General features: G+C 39.0%; 1 protein-coding gene across 4 annotated transcripts in view; it reads right to left on the reverse strand.

Moving 5' to 3' along the window:
- plekhm3 (pleckstrin homology domain containing M3) overlaps window positions 1-18,485 on the reverse strand; it is a 43,430-nt gene extending 24,945 nt beyond the window's left edge. For 3 of the 4 annotated variants that reach the window (XM_039682551.2, XM_039682552.2, XM_089133221.1), the window contains exons 1-3: window positions 18,371-18,485; window positions 13,463-14,338; window positions 6,981-7,916 (exon numbers count right to left, since the gene is read on the reverse strand). In XM_039682551.2, the coding sequence (XP_039538485.2) occupies window positions 6,981-7,916; window positions 13,463-13,916 (1,390 nt within the window). In that variant the 5' untranslated portion in view covers window positions 13,917-14,338; window positions 18,371-18,485. Of the gene's footprint in view, window positions 1-6,980; window positions 7,917-8,968; window positions 9,042-13,462; window positions 14,339-18,370 lie in introns of those variants that run through there. The other variant, XM_089133222.1, reaches the window with a different exon arrangement.
- Between the last annotated feature and the right edge of the window lie 3,878 nt (window positions 18,486-22,363).

Genomic DNA, 22,363 nt, shown 5'->3' on the forward strand with positions numbered 1-22,363 from the left:
ATGTTTAGCAGAATGCTCAAACAGTTATTCCCTTAAAAAAAAACATTGAATGGGTGCACACATGCTGTAGAGCTTCAAATCAAAACCACAAAGTAACTCATTTAAGAGTGAACATTAACAAGTGGAGTGAACATTAACAAGTAACTTTAGTTATTTTGTGATTTTGTGGAACAGTAATATGCATACAACCATATAAATAATATTATGAAGACATTAACATTCCACATGGCACTTAAACATTGTTGCACTGCACTAAGAAACATTAAAGAGAATGGTGTTAGCCGTTTTTGATGCATAATAATAAAAAAAAAAAAACAAGACTGGCCAAAAATTATTCTGTGACTCTTGACTTGAACAATACGGAGCCAAAAAATACAGCCGTATTGGACCAAGAAAAGAAAATTTGCTCTATTCCATTTCCAAACCCATACGTAATGGGTTGTTCTAGCTGAGGTCAGGCGCTAGCATCATGCGCTGCACTGTGCTGCCAATGTAAACTTGAGGTTTTTAGGGGCAGGGACCCCAGACTATAAAAAGTCAGAGATGGTGTCCCCCATGCCACAGCTGATGGGCACCTGATATTTGGGCTGAACCACAGACCAAGCAGCAGGGTGTCGTGTGTCAGAGCTGCCTTGTAATCAGCATACATGCAGAGAGTGAACCCACAAATACCACCCTTTTCCAAAAATAGCACATCCTTATACAGCGCTCATGCTATGGAGACTGTTATTAAGTGAAAGCTAGTTGAGGCTGGGCTTTAAAGCAAAAGGAAAACAAAAATTGTGCAAAAATTAAAGGAGAAGCAGTGACTCAAAACTTGTCGACAATGTTTCTGTGCATTAAACCGGCCTCCAAAGCATAGCATGTATAACCTCATGGAAGAAAGCAGCTAACAGCTCACGTCACATGCTGTGGAATAATAATAAAAAAAAGAGCATATATGGATAATGTGTGAATTCAAGCTAGTATTCAACCTATAGTCTTCATCTTCACACAATCCATAAAACGTAACTGAATATAAAAACTAAATAAACTGTGCATCAGCCAATTGTAGTCTGGCTGTAGAGTATACTGTATATGCTGGTCAAAGCAAAGCTACAATAGATCTGTTAGCCGGACTTATGCAAATATTACTTTGATTAAGTCCAAAGTATAAATCGGTTTTAAGTGTATGCTAGGGTATGCATAAAGTGTGCATGACATTCATTTTATCATCACAATATTGTAACTTTATGCACGTCAGAAATTTCTGTAACACTCTACAATAAGGTTTCATTAGTTAACTACTGTAGTTACATGAACTCTAAAGCATTAAATAATCTTATTATTAATTAGTGTTAACATTTACTAATACATTATTAAAATCAAAAGATGTAATTGTTAACATTACTTAATGCACTGTGAACTAACATGAACAATGAACATTTGTATTTTTATAAACCAACATTAAGAAAGAATAATAAATACTGTAACAAATGTGTTGCTTATTGTTAGATCATGTTACTAATGTCAACAAATGAGACCTTATTTGAAAGAGTTACCGATTTGATAACACTTTATTTCGATAGTCCACTTTAGACATTCTACTAACTGTCATTAGAGTATTAGTAGACTGTCTCCTTAATACCTGCTAACACTTTATTTTGTTGGTCCCCCAACAGACATTTAACTGACTATAAGTAACTTGGCGACTACAAGTCAACTTAATCCCCTAACCCAAAGCCTAACACATAACCATAACCTACCAGTCTACTGACAGTCTACTATAATATACTAATACTCTAATGAGAGTTAGTTGACATGTAGTTGAAAAGTTACTTATAATTAGTTGAACGTCTAAAGTGACTATCAAAATACAGTGTAACCACTGATTTTTGCAACGTACGATCAGCTCACACATGCGCTTTGAGTCCTTGTTCAGTGTACATAGCACAGACACTGACTGAACAAGGACTTTCTAGTGCTATCTTTCACGCGCTATGAGTCTATTTGTGCGTTTGGCTTTAGTTTACACATACACTAAGTGCTAGCATCCAAACTACAGTTATTTGGGGCTTTACTGTTACATATTAAAAAGTTATTTACAAATTATCACATTAAACATACTAAAACTTAACTTTTATTGCATGGAAACATAGTGCCAACACAATTCTTAACATGTCTAGCTTTCTAGCAAACTGATCTATTTACACCAAGCCCGTTGGGCTAAACAGATTCTGGACAGTGGCCAGGGAGCATGTAATTTCTGAGAAGGAGTTGGTCCGCTTGGAAACCACAGGCTCTGTGTATTGTGGACATCACTGTCTGTGCCAGTAAAACACAGCCCCACGCATGATTTCCCACATACATTCAAACACACAAGGTGCTAGTTTGCACAGCACAGCCAGACAGAACAAAATATATCCCCAAGTACGCCATTCTGTGCACAGGGATGTCTGTGGACTTAAAAAACGAATGAAAAAAATCAGGGCCAATTGAAGCCTACGATACATACCAGCAGGTTGGAAATGCAGCCCTGAAGCACATGTGGTACTTATTCAATTACATGAATTGAATACGGTTCTCAACATTTCTCAATCTTATAGCCAAGCATAAGTGGAGAGGAACGGCAAGTTCTTTGCACAAAAAAGTGGGGCCAACCTGAGACTGTGGGAAAGACAGAGAGCAATGCCAAACTCTCGTTTGATGTGTTCAATGCATGACTGTCCGCAAGATTCCCCTCTTTCATTTTCAGCAGCGCCCTGTTGTCCTAAAACGACAACGATCTGCAGGGAAAAAAAGAGGTGAAGTGGGGTACTCCGAGGTCCCACTTGCACAATGGTTTTCTAGTAGAATAAACGTGACAGATCTGGAGGAGGTGTTTGGTCTTTCAGTACGAGAAAGGTCTTGCTGTTTTCAAGCAGCAAAACTGTGACTCGCGCCACTTTCAAGCGGCCCGCCGAGTTCCATGAGACAAGAACTCCAGGGTGGGGCTTTGTGGCTCCATAAGCGTGAAAGAAGACAAGGCCCCAGCTTTGATGTCCCCTAATCAAGCGGACATCCACTTCAAAAAAACAAGATGGCATAAGGTTGTGCGTGCGTAAGTGTGCTCACACATGTGTTTGCTTGAGACAGATGTACTGCCCATCTTTTTGATGTAAACAGCAGTCTGTTGGACCCCATTCTCTCCATCTGACCCTGCAGTCCCTCTTTTCTCAACTACAGCTGGATCTTCCCATTTGATCTGCAGTCCTTATACGTGCTACAGGATACTTTAGTGGAAATGTGTGGAAAAAAGCCCAAGCTGGGTTCAAGCAAACTACGTGATTTGGCTTGAGAAAAAGTGTGTGTGTGTGTGCTTGAGAAAGAAAGGTAAGAGGACGGGTCTCTTCTACTGCTTCAAATGGACGACATGCATGACCCTCTTAAACAAAGTCCTGTTATTCTGTCTGCTGATTGATTTGAATAGAGTTCTCATCGACTGTATATCAGCAGCGTTTTGACGGGAGACAAGAACTGAACAACCTGGGTTACATACTGAAACTCATATAAATGTACAATCCAATAAAGCACTGAAAGAAAAAGAAAAACTTTGATAAGCACAATTATATATTACTTATACACACTAGCAATTAAAATTATGAGCTCAGAGAGATTTTGTTTAGACCCTGAAGACTTAAGTAATGGCTGCTGGAAATTCTTTGCTTTAAATAACGCATACAATATATATTCTAGAGTCTCAGAATTCACGATTTATTGCAATCATGAAAGAATCAAAATATAAGATTCAAGATTCAAATAATCAGTATACATATAATAATCAGTATACATACTATCAGACTCAGAACAAATACTGTAGTCACACATATGGTCAACCACTTAATATTAATTTTCTGAAGAGAGGAAACAATGACTGATTTTTAAAGTATGTTATTACCACATTTGATATCTAGCATGAATGCTCTTCCTTCTTGGGGCAAGAAAAAAAAAATCTTAACAGAATGTATAAGTTTTAAATGTATTCAAATAAAGGCATGGATGAGTATTCCTTTTCTATTGTTGCATTTCAATAGTTCTTCTCTTTAGGATCTTCAAGTCATCTTTAAGTAATGTAAATGCATCACAACACCTTTCAATAACCTTCACATAGAACTTGGGTTAACTGGCAGAACCTTTTGCGGATGCGGGGCCAAGAGGTATTGCGAAGTGAACAAATGACAGAGTACTGCAACAGTAATGAGACAATACTCCAACCTCAAAATGAACCCTCATTTTGAAGAGCCAATACCACATCCAATCAGCAACCCAGACCGGGATGTTGTCTTTTGAATCTACCCTGCATTGGATGAGTCTGTTCTCTCCCACACTGAACACAATCCTCTTAGGGCACATCCAGATAGAAATACATTCTTGAGTTTGAAAAAAAAACAAAAAAAAACTATAGGATACAATAGACAGAAGAACACAGGACTACTACCAACATTCAAGATCCTTAATGCATCGGTCTCGCCACCAACATTTTGTGCTTTAATGTGACTAATCTGGTCCATTTTGCAACAGGACCGTTTTTGTGACATTTTGGGTGTAGTTAAGGTTAACATTTGAGAAAGATGCCAAAAAAACTAGGTGTATTTAGAGTAGTTCAACCTCGGAAGCAATCTTTTAAACAATTTAAAAAATTTAAAATTTCAAAAAACACACATTGCAAAGGTCATAAGTAATATAGTGTTGATAAAGCAAAGAAAAAGTGTGCAAGCATCTGTTTGGGGGAACTATACGTACAAGAGAGAGGAAGAACAAAGACCGAGAGAGAGAGAGAGAGAGAGAGAGAGAGAGAGAGAGAGAGAGAGGCTGCTGAGTGCAGGGACGTATCCAGCTGTTCTGTTCTTTTTAGGCTGACACGTTCCATTCAAAAAAATCTCTTTCGTGGCCCTGAATCAAACAATTAGCTTCCGCACAGAACGCAGAATCCAGGGAGCCTTTGATTATAAAAGGGGATTTTTTCCATTTTATATGGGCCAATTATCGTCAGGTGCCTGCTGTCCTTGTTCGGTGAGGCTTTCAAATATCCCGCATTAAAAAGCTGGTTGTTACAACCACAGAGGAAAGCGATTCATTCATATCCACTTCAAGGGGGGGAATTTCACACCATAAGAAAGAAAGATAGAGATACTACAATATGACAGAACTGTAAATGCTCAGATACCTACGTAGCCTTGAAGGCCGCTAAAGCAAAGCCACAAACATCAACATAATCAAACAGTATTTGGACTGGAGAGATGACGCTCAAATTACAGACCAGGATTGGCTTTGTATAAAGGTTGCAAGCTTGTTTGAATGACCATGTCATGTGGCCTATGGTGAAGAATGGAGCATTTGGTTTGAAACAATTCTTTAGTGAGTGGAACATCTATTTATTTGAGGGCTGAGTAAGAGAATGGCTGAAGTTCATAGGCATGGCCTTTTCGAAAGGCAAAATTCAAAGTTAAGGAGTCGATATTAGCTGGCAGCCTTATGGCGATTTTCCAATACCAGTACCAGCTCGATTCGGCTCGCTTTTCGCTCGTTTTCCATTGTAGACAGTACCGCCACAAATAGTACCCGGTTGTCACAGCGACGCCTTTCGTGGAAAAAAAGTACCCAAAAGCAGGTACGGGTACAACATTTACACAGTGGAAAACCAAACAAAGGTGAGGCGAGGCAAGTCAAGTTGAGCTGGGACTATGTAACGAAAAATCGCCATTAGACCTGTGCTGTCAGATCCAGATCTAAGAATAGAAAAATTGACATTGCAAAAAGAGCAATAACACAATGATCATGATTGTAGCTCTGTTTACACCTGACATTAACATATGTCACGAGTGATACGACCACAAGTGGTCAGCCGAGACACATTGCTTATTGTATCTGGTGTGTAAATGCATACCAAATGTGTCTCGTGACCACTTGTTGACAGATTTCATTAAGGAGGTTTCTAATTTTATGACTATATACAGCATTTATAACGTGGGCCAAATCATCATTAAACAAATTGGTCCCACTTTATATTAAGTGGCTTTAATGTGTACTTGCATTGAAAAATAAGTACAATGTACTTGTGCTCATGTTGTATTGCAAAACACTTTTTGCTGCTATTGAGGTGTGCTCTGGGTAAGGTTAGGGACAGGTGTGGTGGTATGGGTAGGTTTAAGGGTAGGTTAAAGTGTAAGGGATGGGTCAGCTGTGTAATTACAGATGTAATTACTTAAATTAGTTACAGCTGTAATTACATGCTGGTATTTTAAAAATATAAGTACAATGTAAAAACATGTATGTACACAATAAGTCCATGGTATCAAATTATTTGTTTCAATGAGAGTACATAGTACTTAAAGCCACTTAATATAAAGTGGGACCAAGAAATTGATGAATCAATGGATAAAAAAAGACCTTTTTTTAAAGATACAGCAGTGAAGCAATCACCCATTGCTAAAAAAGAAATGTCTTTTTTTATAATTAAAAATAATCCATTAAATAGCCCTAGGTAAATGAGCAAATTGAAAATACAATATTTAATGCGTCAAATAATACATTTTAATTAAATATAAGCACATTTATGGAATATTAAAGAGTTCATTAAATATGTTTATTAATTAAATAATATTCAAATAATAAAGTTATGTTAAATTGTGATGTGTGTAAGAAGTAAACCGTCTATTGTTTTTTCCATTTTATTATCACCCTATATGCTGATTTCAATTAACTTTTAAGTACATTTATTGATCTGATCTTTTGATTTATCACATTTGGCCCCCCAAAAAAGGAAAATTGTGATCGACACTAATTATGCAGGCATGCTTTGTGCCACAACAGATACAAATGAATCCGCAATAAGTGAAGACAATTTACTCTTAGTGAATTCTTTCCTGATCATTTTAATGAAGATGAACCAAACCTATTAGTGAACCAAAAAGCTATTACAATACGAGGAAATGTTGAAAGCGTATTAGAGAGGTGGTCACCTGCACATCGGAAGCTCTGAGTGGTGAGACCCTTTTCTACAGCCAGACAGGTAAGGATACTGAGAAAGCTAGTGGTGACGGACTGTCGTTTAGCTCTCTGGCCTTCCCTGTGCCGTCGTTCCCTGGCTGGCTTACTCCTCATCAGCACTCCACTGGGGACTTGACTATTCTCGCACTGTGGCCGCTGAGCCGTCACCGCTGTTCTTAGGGCCTCCACCCAGTCTTGAGTTTTGGACTCACTCTCTGCCCGCAAGCGCAGCACATCATCAGGGAAGACCACCTGGAAGCGGGAGCTAGAGCCTCCGTCTTCATCATCCCGCTGCACAGCCAGACAGCAAGCCAGCCGGTACCGCAGCACTGGCTCCGACACCGGGCCTCTTCCCTCGGTCGGGAAGGCTTGCAGCTCGGTGCGGCTCAGTACAAACGTGAAGGCCCTCCAGTTGTTGAGGTCAGAGAGTTTGTGCAGAAGGCCAGCTTTAAGAACATCGGCAGAGTGCTGGGTGAACAGTGGCAGGGCCGTGGGACGTACCAGCGGTCGAGGGGCTGGCACGGTCGCCGTGTCTGGTTCGGGTTCGTGGAGGGTAGGTGCCGGCTCCCCTTTGCGATGGGCTGCACGGGCGGCCAAGACGCGTTCCCAGAGGAGCCTACGCCACTCCAGTGCCTCCCACTGGCACGGTGCGCGTAACTGCACGCGGGTGCTGTTAAAGAAGACCGCCTGCAGCACACGTCCATCCTGCGTCTGGGGAGCACTCACCCCTTGGCAGTGGGACAGTGAGAGCGCGGCACATAGCTGCTGGTTGCCGCTGCTATCCAGGCTGTAGAGACGCAGCTCACAGGGCGTAAGCTCCACATGACAGGTGGTCCAGCGTCCCCACGGTCCCTCTCTCTGCTCTAGCGTTCCCTGCTTCACTAGGCTTGGGCTGCTCTCCTTATGAGCTGGAAAAGAAAAGTCAGAAAGAGCACCTTTAATACAAATAACAAACTACCAACTAAAAATATTTCTAAATAACTATAAAATTGAATATCAATACTAGGCTTTTGGCTGCACTGTATCAAGCCAATGGCAACAGTTTTAGGCAATATTGTGGATCCAATACTTTCTGGTGACTTGCACTATGCAAATGAGACTTTTGACTTGATTCTTTTATAACAAGTACATAATTAAATGGAAAGAATTGTGTTTGTTTATTTGGATCCCATTAGCCTAGGTAGTGGCAACTCTTCCTGGGGTCCAACAAGTAAAAATACAAAACTACATAAAACAACAACAAAATGATAATTAAACTTATTTATTTAATTTTCATATAGAAGAGAATGCTAACATTACTTAAAATAGCAACTGCAGCTCACAATTCTCAAATGATTACCTTTTTGAGAGGACTATAGAAAAAAAACAACAACCCAAAAATGGCTAAATAGCCCCAATAAATGAGAAGCATTACGAACCTCCCCCCCACCCCCCCCCAAAAAAAAAAAGAATTACATTTCTTAAAAGACATTAGCTAAAATATGTAATTATTCAATCAGTAATTTTAACCAATTTACCATCAAAATTTTTAACTTATGTAGTTAGAAAATCTTACAATTAAAGGCATGAATGTGAAACACTTACACTAGTCACTAGAAAATAATTGTCCTGTCCGAAAAGGGTTATGGTAATATTATGAATACACTCATTTTTTTTTTCCTTTTAAATGCCTATCATGCTAGTCCCTCCTCTCTCATGTTACTCTTGAGCTCTGCGTGAGAGATGTTCACATCACCCATGATGGATGCTAGTATGCTACGACGTGACAGCAGTCTATCCAGCCACCACAAAGCAGGAAGAACCATTATTGTGAGTTGGGCTGCTGTGCAAACAAAATGGCAAATAGTGACCCCTAATCTTTGGCACTCCTTTTCAATCCTTCCTTTTCTGTCCATTTCTTTCATATACTCCCTCCTTTATCTCCTTTCCTCTCTTGGTCCACAACACTCCTCATCCTTACACTTCCTTGGCTGGAAACTGCCCGTTTTCCTCTCAACCATCGGGAACCTGCTGTTTGCCCCGGATTTCTGTGCCTGGCCAGACCAATAGAAACAGACAGAGGATACAAATTGTATTGTTTTCTTTAAGTCTTATCTCTAATCTACCAGTCAAAACTGCACCTTTCAAAACATCTGTAACTTATGTAATGGACAATCCCCTCCCACTATTTGCCGATAAACTGTGAGCTTTGAAGGTTGGGTTACTTTGACTAGCCACCAAAAGCTGCGACAGCTGACGTGCTTTGGGCCTCTGGAGTGCAGTTGTGGGTGTTTGGGGACTCCTTGCACTCGGAGGTCTTCAAAGGTGCATAGTTTGCAGCTATGGAAAGAGTCACAACTAATTTCACAGCAGAGAGGACATGAGGCGTGCTGACATGACTCAATTAGCGAGCTGGTGCAAAGCCAGTTGGCCTGCAGAGTCTGAACCATTCCAAGACCGTTCCCTCTGCAAGTTACTAAAATACCTATAATGCTACAGTACACCACTCGCAGATGGGCACGAGAAAAACAGTCATCAGTAATGACTCAAAATTCTCAAAAACAGTCATCAGTAATGACTCAAAAAAGGGGAAAAAAAGCAGACATTATGGAAAAGAAAAGATCTGAGTGAATCCCAAAGCTAATCTGGACAATTTTAAGAAACAAAAAAAATATATCAGCCAGAAAATACATTGCTAGATAAAATATATTTCAAATAAATGCTGTTGTTGTGAAGTTTCTATTAATAAAAAAAATCCTGAAGAAAAAAAAAACCTTCACAGTATCAAGAAAAATAACTGTTTCCAACACTGATAATAAGACATGTTTCATGAGGACCAAATCAGCAGAATTCTGAGGGATCATTGATACTAAAGACTACAATAATGGCTGCTGAAAATGTAGCATTGGCATCACAGAAATAAACAAACCTTTAAAATATGTTAAAGTATTGTAATGATTTTTAACAATATTACAGTCTCTGAAACTAACACATTAACTCAAAATCAGTAGTAGTAGGCTATACCAACACAGTGATGGGTTAATTTGGTTAAGTTGGACATAACAGACCAAAGCAATCAAGCAATCTTGATTGACTCCCTGATCTTTTAACCAGAATCCCTGTAATTTGCTTTAGATTGTGATTTCAGCATAAATATAATTTAAGATCTGTAACTGTATTCAACTAACAATAAAATTGTACTGCTTGAGGTCCTATAAAAATGCAAATGAATAGGCACGACTCGTTTCAGACATGCTGTAATCAAAGAGAAAGCAGCACATGGAGTCACATCATAACATGACATAATATTAAACAATCAAATGTCAGGAGTATAATCTATTTAGCTCTTCAATTAAAGACAACTAGTAAGTTCTGTTGCACTGACTGACCCTTTGCTACTTCAATTTCTGTAAGAACCATGATAGACTTTTTTTTTCTCCGAATTTTTTTAATGAACAGAAACGCTTAAAATGGAAAATTCTAAAGAACAGCATTTTTGAAATAGAATTCTTTTGTGACATTATAAATGTACTATCATTTTTGATCAATTTAATCCATCCTTGCTGAATAACAGTATTAATTAACAGTATAAAATCTTTCAGAAATCCATTTCCAATCTTTTGAATGGTAGTGTATTTTAAAAATGTAAAATGTCTTTAATAAAAATAAATAAATAAAAAACTACATTTAAATTAAGTTCAATCTAAGGCCAGTCAAACAAGACATTGAAAAATGGGTGCAAACAAAGCAGACTAAATTGAAATTGACGCTTGTAATGAACTACAGAGCCAAGTCAAGCATAGCGCAAACACTGAGACCTGTGCAGTGAAGAGTGTATGGGTTTCTCCAGTTTTAATCAGTAGATCTATCAGAATTAGAAACTGGGTGGGTTGCCAATATCTTAATGTCACCTAGGATTCAATCTCAGTCACTGAAGAAACGGTGGGCATTCGAGCATGGAACTCCCTTCTATTTCCAGTTGCTCCCTTTGGCACATTTTGCTGTAATTAACAATTTGCCCCATTAAGTTTTAATACGGAAGCAAAGACAGCCAAGAGGATTGGTATCACCTGCCGATTTGCAAAACCTAGCACTGATTTATTGGATGTAGAAATAAATCAGTCTTTTCGAAATGAGTTAATATAAAATTAAACCAGCCTACACTGGATATAAAAAGCTTTAAAACAAAGCGACCATTTATATTAGTGAATGTGTATTTTATTAAATCATAGTAGCATGTTAATCATAATATGCCTCTGGGTTTCTATTGTTCTTGTTCTGGTATGACCTTGTCTAAATAAACCCTTCAGTAGAAAACAACAAACAAACTCATTGAACCCTCTCAACATAAAAGGATGTGATTCCTGCAAAGAGTGCAGGTGAGCGGTGTTGACAGAGACATAGACGCAACAAATCACAGGTGTGAGGAGATAAAAGCTACATCACCACATAACGACATTTTAATAAAGTGTCCAAAGTGATGAAAAACAATGTCATTTGAGCAAGTGGATAGTCTTTTGATGGATAACAGCAGTAATAAAATACCACCTAAACAGATGTGACACGATAAAGTGCTGATCGATAAAAGTTGAGAGTTTTTTTCGATGTGAGCTTTTGTCTTAACCAGCCACAAGAAGTGACAAATGGGACAGTGAAATCTCATTGGTCCAAAACCCACTTAATGCAACTGTCGAATATACAGTACAACATTCAAGTTCTGGAAATAGTAAATATCTCATTCACTTTCTCCATAGAGGAGAATTCCAGTATAATTCTGCAAATTTAAAAAAAAAAAAAAAATCCAATTTATTGTAGAATTGTAGTTCTTTCCATCATTAAAGCAGCTAAGTATAAAGTCTTGTACCCCAGTCGCTGTGTTCAAAACTATAGCTAGATTCAACGGTAAGCTTGTAAAAATGTTTTTAATTCCAGTAGTACTGGTGGATTTCCGTGGGACATTCAAGCATGTCTTCGCGTCATTACGTCACACCTGTACACATAAAGGAGGAGTCTCGGCTAGTTTAAGCTATATTGCGTGTGAGGATGATTGAGGTGGAGATTTCTGGCCTTTTCTCACAGAACTTGGTATAATTATTAAAGTCCCCATGAAATCAAAATTGACCATATTTGCTTTGTTTGCCTAAATTGATCGTTTTGTGGTGAACAATTCATACATGCAATTAAATCCACACAAAAAAAAAAGTTGGCTTCGTAATCTTTAATCAAATTTTGAAAATGCCCCTCCCCTCTGCATTGGAGGACCTTGCCCGATGACGTAGGCTTTACGGTTTGGGTGTCTCCTTAACATCCATAACCACGCCCCTCCAACTGACAGCTGCTGTGTGTTTGCGAGCGCCGAGCGAGCATTGATTGACAGCGTGTGTAAACTTGTGTCATCCTCCATTTCAGAATGAAACACCCATTTTTCTAGATCCAATCAGGCGCTACTTGAAAAAAAGCCACGCCCATTATTTTGCCTCATTTAGTATTCCGTTTCTCTCGGAAATACGTCACAACACTGGAGAAAAGTCGTTTGCAACTTCCGGTTCATGGGGACTTTAAACGCATTAATTTGATAGTGGATTCAGAAAGGTTCAAACGATAATCACCAGAGACAACTAGAGATTAACCCCCAGAAGAAGGCATGTAGCCGAAACGCGTTGGAGTTTTTTAGATGGTTAATTTGACCAAGCCATGATATTAAAGGCTTTTTAACTTTTCTATTTGAGTGTGCCTTGGAGTTCCTTTGCCTGTTGTAAAATGCAAAAGATTTTGGACTGATAGTTTGGAAAAAGAGACTGCAACCGGGCCCATGCGAAACAAGGATAAATATCTTTAAGGGCTTAGTCACGCAATGCTGATGTTGTTAACATTAACAATTTGAGAACAAAGTATAATTTGCACGGTTTGACATGATATGATAAATGATTGTTAGGTTTAATCAGTGGATGTTACTTGTTCAGAGGACATTTTAGGGTGAAAATTATTATGTTGGTCTCGTCATATACTTCCAAAAAGTAGAATCTGTGATTCTTAATGACAGTATCCACACCGCACGGTGATTGACAGCTGCACATTCTATGCAAAACATTGGATTCATCCGGGCTGTGCCGTGCCGAGGTACAACTCACGTAAAGTTGATGATTCCGCGAGAGAACAGAGATGGCGACAAAGAGGAAAAACTGCGGACTGCAGCTTTAATGTGATTATTCACCAAGTGGTTGATTTCATGGCTTATATAGATGAGTGGATGTGCACTGTTGCACAGTGATAATGTTCTAATTGGTTGGGATTATATGGCATCACTCGGTATTTTTACTTTCGGTGTGGACGGACAAATTTCCTGTCGCTAGAATCTTGTAAGTAAAACACCTGTTTTTTTTATGAGACACAATTTGTTTAACTTTTTGCATCTCTGCACTACACATCAATTCCAATTAAAAGGTATCAATAATAATTGCAGTTTAATCCTTACCATCTCTGTAGTCATTCAGTGCCATGTTCTTGAGGGTATTTTTGTCAATGGCCGGCATGCCATTATCGGTGTAAGTGCGGTTGTTGACGTCTGAACGGGAACGGTTGTGGCCACGTTTGAAGCCGCCATTAGATGTATTGGTGGTTGAGTTTGCCTCTTTGGCATGCGCCGCCAAATCATTGGTAGATCGTGCCCGGTTCCTTTTTCCATGTCGTAGGCCCAGCACATTAAAGGACGTCTGCTCTGCCCAGGCCATATTGCCTGGAGATATCTCCGACTGCTTCCCTGTCAGTAGCCCCCACACGCCACTGGAATTCAACTTGTCCATGGTGGAAGCCTCTTTAAGCTTGGGCGGACGTACCTGGCCATCCCCTTGATTGTCAGCGAGGCAGTGCAGGTAATCCTCAGTGGCCTCGAGGGCAGGGCTAATGTCCTCGACCTCCAGACCCTCCATCACCTCAACAGTTTTGGCGTCACAGAAGTGGAGGGGTGGGGCAAAGGGACCGATTCCTTACATGAGCGAGGGTAGATAGGGCCGGATCGAGATGCCTCAAGGCACCGCAGACGGAACATCTGCTGTCTGAACCCAAAAGGACTGTTGCAAAACAAATGGTACACAAGAGCCAGAGCCCCTTCCAGTACTGTCACTTTCTGTGCCAAGTCTGCCAACGTTGTTAATCAAGCACCTAATGAGAACCGACCGCTTTGCCAGCGACCAGTATCACCACTGGGTAGGGTGAGGTCAGCAAACTCAGAGCTGTCTAGAACAGGTGTTGCCTCAAACAAGTTCCTCAATTAAATCACTGCAGTCAGTAAGGCGTTGATTCAGTGAGTGATAAATCCATGCCAGGGCGTCCTTCCCCAGAGCCAGACATCCTAAATTTAGACAAACAAGAAAGAAAAGGACAGTACGGTCAGCAAAGTAATTCTATGGACAGCTGATGTTCTAGTGATGAGCATCTGAGCAAAAAGCATAACATCAGCAATAGTACAACAGATAAGAACCACAAGTAATTTTTCTGAATAACCAAGTTCTGTCCCACACAAACCCTAGTGAGCTTCCTTGCAATCTATCAGCTAATATAGACTTTTGCCATCTAAGGTGGCATACTCTCCGCAATTGAACCTCATAAGTGACTGATTTTCCAGCAACTCTGTGAGACATGCGCTGGTAGGTAACATGACGATTGCAGTACGGCTAGATTACATTCAAACTAGAGATTACTTCGATAAAACGTCCTTTTCAATGTGGTACTCAACTTGTGTGATACCTAATCAAATCAATGTGGCATCTACCTATCAGACTTCGAGTTTCTAATGATGGACAACTTTACCAGTTGCACCACATCTTGCTGATTTTTCAGCATCGTGCACAGTAACTTATGTGTAAAGTAAAAAGTAGCTCATGTTTCAAGAGTCTGCGCTCTTTTCCATTCCACTTAAATACAAACGCAAAAATGTGTTCTGCGTGAATGCCCCCAAATGCTGCTTCCGTTTGATACAGCCTTCACATGTTGAGAAATGAGAAACTATTGTGTCAGCAACTGAACTTCACTCACCTTGACCTGTATTTATTTACACTCATGGCAAAATCATAACAAGACATTGTGAATTTCACAATACTACCTTAGAGCAAATGGAATCCGTTCAACAGGCTACCTTAAGTTCCAGAGATTCAGGCAAACAGACAAACCTGGAAGTTTCCAGCCTCTCCAAACATGAGCTTGGCTTGGTTCTTTCTTGAATTTTCATTTCACATAGTTATGCTGTCTCTCCTCATCTTACTCATGTCTACATCCTCCCGCACTAACATTGATTTCCTCTGCACTCCGGCTCAGTGTCTTTCACTTTCTTTGAACCATCAATTATTAAAAAGGCCATTACATCATCTCAGAGACAACACAGTCTCATGAAGATGCGCATCTATACCACGAGTGTCATTTCTCGTAGCATTTATATGCCAAAAATGTTTTTTGCGTGCTTATGCTACGCACTAAAAAACCCTGGGGTAGGTTTAGGGGGGAGGGGGTGGGGAGTTCGTGCATATTATACGCCAAAAAGTGCGTATCATATACATGCGAAAAACGCGTACCATATACACGCAAAAGCTGTTTTTGCCGTATAAATGCCACGAGAAATGACATTCGTGCTATAGATACGAACTTTCATCGGCTATAGATCGGGCTCCTCCGAAAAGAAGCTCACCTGACCCATGAGAAGAAACAAAGAAATACATATAAATGCAGACCAACAGACAGCTGTGCAAATAGGTGATTTCCGTTGGTTTAAAACTCACCAGCAAAACAAGCAAATCTTCAAATCAAATAATAAAATAAAATAATGGGTGTCAAAAAAAGGGATATTCTCAAAAAAATTCTGTCATCATATTCTCACCATAAAGTCATTCCAAACCTTTAAAAAGAAGTGATTTTCTGAAAAGTCTCATGGAAGACAACATTCTTCAAACTCAAGGCACAATCATAGCAAGGCATTGTCATGGTATTATGCTATAAGGCATCAATTAATCAATTTAATGCTAGTACCTTGAAGGCCGTGGATAAACGTGTTACACAGAAGAACAGGATCAGAGCAACATGAGGGTGTGTAAGGACACATTGTAAAGTTTCAGGAGTGACAACTGTTTTTCAATATGGGAAATGAATTACAATGATTGACACCATGGTAAACATAAGCCCTATTCAGACAGGACTAGTTTTCATTACAAGTTTTCAGACAGGACATTAGAGAAATGCATGCTTCACAGACGTACTTAGTGATTTTAATCCCGTCGGTATCTGCCAGCAGTGTTTTTCTCGCTCAACCTCTGTAAAAATTCGAGGGCAAATTACCTAGGCCCTACTGTTCTTCAGCAAACTCAAAAGTCCTCTAAGAAATCTAATCCCCCATCTGAATGCAAATGTCTGTGATTGCTGATTAATTGTATTATTCAGAATAATAATTCTATCACTTCTCCTCATGCATTTATTTTGAGCTATTATTTGCACACCAATCTTTGACATGTTTTCATTTAGTGTCAATATGGATGGTCTCCGACAAAAAATGATAAATACAATCTATAAAAAGAGCCAAATCGTGGAATTGCGAAGATAGCCCATTTTAATATCAGTCAGGTAAAGGTAAGATACCTTAGATTTCTCTGCACACTTATGTTATAAACAGCCACTGTGATCAACTTGTGAAGTTTACTTAAAAAGGACTTTTATAATAAATTAAAAATGATATTAACAAATAATAAATTAAAAGAGACATAAATCACATGTGATGCACACAAGCACAGCAGATGATGAATCGGTACATGAAATCACACAGATGTTGAGTGATAAGAATTGTAACTCAAATGTTGGTTTAGGAGGCTAGTCCCCTCTGAATAGGAATTAAGCAACATTCGGCCTGTTGTGTGTTTAATATTACAGTGGCCAAAAGTTATGTTCTGCAAATTTAACTAAACCCATGCTTCTGTCCTGGGGACACCCCCACCACTGCACATTTTGAATGTACCCCTCATCAGTCACATCCAACTCAAGTTTTGCAATTTCTAATGAGCTGATGAGTTGAACAACCTAGATGAGAGAGACATCCAAAATGTGATTTGTTTTTTGTTTATGCTTGGAATTTCACTCCCATAAATTACTGAACTCTAGTACAAGATCAAGCATTAAAAGCTGAATTGACAACCAAATTTAGCTGCAGTGTGATGAGACTAGTACTACAAATCAGCAGCCAGCCATGAAGCCATGAGAACCAGATCTGCAACAGTAAAAACTTGAGCTGGTGATCTTAACACCTCTGCTTGTTGACACACTTATTCAGAGTGTGATGAGGCCCTCTTCTGCCGTTCTATTTTTAGCCATCTCACAGCAAACATCAGTCTGCACACTGAGGCAGTGACAAAGCAAAGTTATGTCCTGCAAGTAGCATGTGAGAATCATAAAGTGAAAGCAGTAGAGAGAAGATGTGCACCCTCTTAAATATAATTTTGTACAATATAGTCACGTTATTGCTGCTGCAGCAGTACCATAAATCAGATTTATTCTGTTACACTGTGATGAGCAGTAATGTGACATCATAACACACTTATATGTCATCATAAAATAACATAAAATCATATTATCACAGATCTATGATATATCATTTTACGGAAACACAGAAACCCCTAGGCTAAGTGCCAGTAAACTAAACTGCTTATCTTTTGACATGTTACAATAAAAAGAACTGCGGTATCAGACGCAAATGATACTATCTTTAATTAATACACAATAGTAAATCTGGTCAATTGTAAAACACCACCGCTACATTTATTCTAGTGTAGTAAGGCAAATGGCTTTTGTTTTGTTTTTTGGTTTTTATTTTCTCCACTACCGTCACCTGATGGAGTTTTGGTTCCTTGACACTGACAGCGCTTTATAAATAAACGTGATTTGACAAAACAGACACAAAATTACGAGAGACGACCCCTTACATCAGCTATCTAATGCTGAGTATTCACACAAGAGTTATGAATTATTTTTAATTAATAACTTATACTTAGTTATACAGTCCACACATGTGCAGCTTACACACAAGCAAGCTGCGAGATATACGAGACAAGACGTAAAAAGAAAATATAAAAACTCTAATATCAAGGTGTGCCCCTCTTCTGAAAGAAATTGTGCTTTTCTTTACAAGTCGCTGTTTCGCTTAATTTAGCCGATGACTTCATACCATGATGCTAGTTAGCACTTGGCTACATCTGCAGCCAATGACATTTGTGTCATCCGATTGTGCTTAACTCACAGCGGTTAGCTATAATAATTGTATGCGTCATTGATAATAAGAGAATGACTATAACACAAAGTACGAGCATGAAAAGACCATATAATCCGTTATTTGTATGTGAAAGTGACTCACCAGATTCTGTTTACAATCTTTCACATTCAGTTCCGTCAGCAAAAATGCACACCGGGTAAAACAACATCCTGGATTAAAGGGTTCCGGCTCCCTTTATTTATTTATTTATTTATTTTATAAGCCTACTACTTCATTTATTTTATTTCGCGGTTATGATGGTATTCTTTGTAGTATCTTGGACCACCATGTGGTACATGGACATTTTCAGTACTGTATTGTCATCTGGTGGTAGGCCTAAAGTCAATAGCCTGTGACAAATAAATTAGACCAGTGTTTATAGTACATTTCTGTAAGCCAAGTGAGATTTTAGATTTAGGCTACTTTAATGGAACAATGTATTTCAGTGTTTCCTTGTCAGTACAAGTCACAAAATTGTGTAAAATCGTTTTAGACACAGTAATATTGCAGAGACTTGTTTTATCGATCGCACTTCTCTCACAAACACCAGCATCCTTTGCACATGTCTCAGAGTCATTGGCAACCCACGTGGACTTGGAATGAGATGTCATACAAAAGAACACAAAAGAAGTCTAACTGCATAAAAGATCTATGCATTCTTAATGTGCAAACTGTGGTCGACATTAAGACTTTGTGCAATAGTGAAGCCAAGTGGTTTGGCAAATGAGTGGCAAAGATAGGATTTTTTGTAATAGCCAACAGCCGTTCTTGAAGCCAGCCCTGCATCTATTGTTCAGGGTCCCCAAAAAGAAACATTATTCAAGTCTTTTTCAGGCCACAGACAGAAACACAGTAATTATCGTGGGCTCCGGGCTAAACCTGCGACCTCCCCTCCAATCCTCCTCTTCTCCCCCTGCTACCCTTTCTGAGAGCTCATTGTCTTGACTTGTTTAAAGAAAGGCTTCGTTAATGAAGGAGGAGGGGACATGGACTAATGGGCTCAAATAAGTTCCTCTCCGCAATATTGTTGTGGGATAATGGTGCTACGAGACCCAGCTGTAAACTTGCAGGAGCCATATTGTGCGTGACCTATATAGACCCTCATCTGAACCCGTGCTGAATGCTGATCTGCCCCAGAAAACTCAACATTTCTCTCCCCCTTCTCTTTTCTGTCTTCTTTTTTTCTGTTGTTCTGATTCAATTAAGAGAGTCAGCAATTGGACAGGCCACTGTAAGTGACATGTAGAGAGGGAAAAGAAGAGAATGGCACACAGCAATTAATGTTGAAACGCTAACTTGTTAACCTTGACAAAGGTAGCAATTGTATGGAATTTATCTTCATTTTATGTTTATTAAAGAAATGTTAACTTTGCTAACCGTGTCAAATGGCAGAAAATATTCACAAAATTCACATTTCATGTGCATTCATTTTTTATCATGTGTACCATTTTTATTATTTTATTTATCAGAATGCGTTAAATTGATCAAAAATAACAGTAGAGACATTTATAATGATACAAAAGATTTCTATTTAAAATAAATGCTGTTGTTCAAACTTTCAAACTTTTCACTTTCAAAAAACACTTTGTTAAGTAGCACAACCATTTTCAACAGTGATAATGATCACCAAATCAGCATATTAGCATGATTTGCCATCAAATAACATTTTAAAATATAATAAAATAGAAAGCAGTTCTTTTAAATCATAAGAGTATTTCAATGTTTTTTTTTTTTTAAATCAATTTTCAAATAAATGCAGCCCTTGTGAACATAAAAATGTTCTTTCAAAAACAAACAACAACAAAAAAAATCTTACTGACCCCAAACTTTTGAACATTTCTGAAGCTAACTTATTAAATTATGACTAACAATACAGTCATACATCTTGTTGCTCAAAAGCTTTGGTTACTTTACCATATAAGTTTGCTTTTTTTTAAAAGCAGTTATGGGTCATACTTGTAATACTTTAGTATTTTTACATTAAACTTTTAATTCATAATAAATTTTACTTTTATAAACATATTGAACATCTAAAGCCCACTTATTTTCCTTTGACAGACAAAGAAGAAATACGTCCCTAAACAAGGTTGCTATTTTTAGAACAATATAGTTGATGTAGCATAATTTTCTCAAATTGGATGGAAGTGGGCACCATCATTTCGGCACAAACTACAGCACAGAGAACTGATCATCAGCATGAAAAAAACAAAAAAAACAAGCCTGAGCCACAGCACAACAATTCCTTTATGTCTTTGAAATTTATCCTCATATCAGACTCCCATCTCTCTCTCTCTTGCTCATATCTTGACCCATGAGCCTCTCCTTTTCACTGTTTGTGTTTTCAGTGACTATTTGGATTCTGTGCTCCTGCACTGATGACTAAATTATGATTGGGCGTAAGGATAGCAGGGCTTTCATCTGCCCAGCGTTGTTCCATGCTTTCCTCTCCAACACAAAGGGCCCCTCTGCCTCTGCTCGGCCTGCTTTTGAAGAGCAGAGTGGCTATGGGTCCCCATGGAAACCACTGCGTTCCCTACAGGAGAAAGGTGTGCTCTCAAACAGAGACAGAGAGAGAGAGAGAAACAACGTCAAGCCATATCTCAATCATTAATCGCTTTATTAATTTTCAATGTCCATGCCCTTGAAGGTGCAAACATGCTGGTGCAAATGACTGGTTTTGTAAACTGTGTAAAAATCTTTGAAAATGCAAAATATTATAACTACATTCGGCAGATTTCAATAAAAAAATAAAAGCTGCCCCTTAACCTAAACCTTAAAAGTATAGAGTTGGTATACTTTAACCAAACTATAAGTTGATTGCATTTTTTAACTGAGTTCATGAAAAGAACTTTTCTTGACAGCTGATGCGTAATTAAATTGACCAATGAAATCGACTGCGGGACGGGGTTTGTATCGCAGTGGCGTTTACGATGCTCGAGTCCAGTGACCTCAGCTTGTGCGTGTTTTACATCATTTACATTGGAAACGTTGGAGACCACCGGCCTCTATTTCATATTCATAAGGCTTTACGTCCTGTGGCACAATAGTAATCTTTACTCTGACAATGCCCATGAATGAGTTTCCATTCAAACAGGGAGAATCCAATTATCACAGCACAATGGTGACAGTCTGAGGGATGCTGTCTTTATCCTCTCTCTCACTCACACACACACACACACACACACACATACACACACGCCCAATGTATTTCTTTCTCCGCTCTCATTGGGGTAAACCATTGTCACAGATATCTAATAAAGTCAAGGACACTTTGGAGTGTGTAGGTACAAGTCTTTGTTCGGACTATTCGGTACTCAGACGCACTCTGATTTTCTGGTCACTTGGAGGAAGTCACATCTTGTAGGCCTACAAGTGCACATTTTACAGTGCTCATGATGTTTTAATTCATGTATTTTTCCATTTAAACACTGATTATAAAATAATAATAATTCATAATTTAAAAATCTCTGTGTCCCTCGCTGTAGAATGATAGCAGGCTCCAAAGCCACTAGAAGGCAAGTCTGCGACCTTTGGCCAAAAAAGCATAACAACTAATGGTAACACTATGGCAGAAGGAGACCAGAGGCTGTTGTTTTTAATGAATGTCAATGGAGAAGAGGCTTCACTACATAGCTTAATGAATCCACTGCCTGTCCACTAGTCTTCAACATGCTTTATGCTAAACAACAATACTTTTGTTGGAAACAATTTGTAGATTTTTACTATGATAAAAGGTTACAAGAGAAGGCAGAGAAGGGAATGTCACGACAGGTAAGATTCATTTCATTTAGAAGAAGGTGGTGTCCGTGCTGGAGACGGTCCGTTCCGGAGAGGTTGGTGTTGTCCGTGCCGGAGATGGTGGTGTCTGTGCTGGAGACATTTGTGTCCATGCCGGAGACGGTGGTGTCCGTGCCGGAAACTTTGGTGTCCGTGCTGGAGAAGTTTGTCTCTTTCACCCGATTGCCATTGAGAAATCTTAGATTTGATTATGGTTTTGCAAGTTCAACATGGGTTATAGGGCGAAAGTTGAATGAACGAGTACTTAAGTCCTTTCAATTTCTTACAGGTTGAGTTGTTGTTGCCCATATCATGCTA

Source organism: Pimephales promelas, chromosome 7 (genome assembly GCF_988280905.1).
Source record: "Pimephales promelas chromosome 7, fPimPro1.hap1.1, whole genome shotgun sequence".
NCBI classification, from domain to species: Eukaryota; Metazoa; Chordata; class Actinopteri; order Cypriniformes; family Leuciscidae; genus Pimephales; species Pimephales promelas.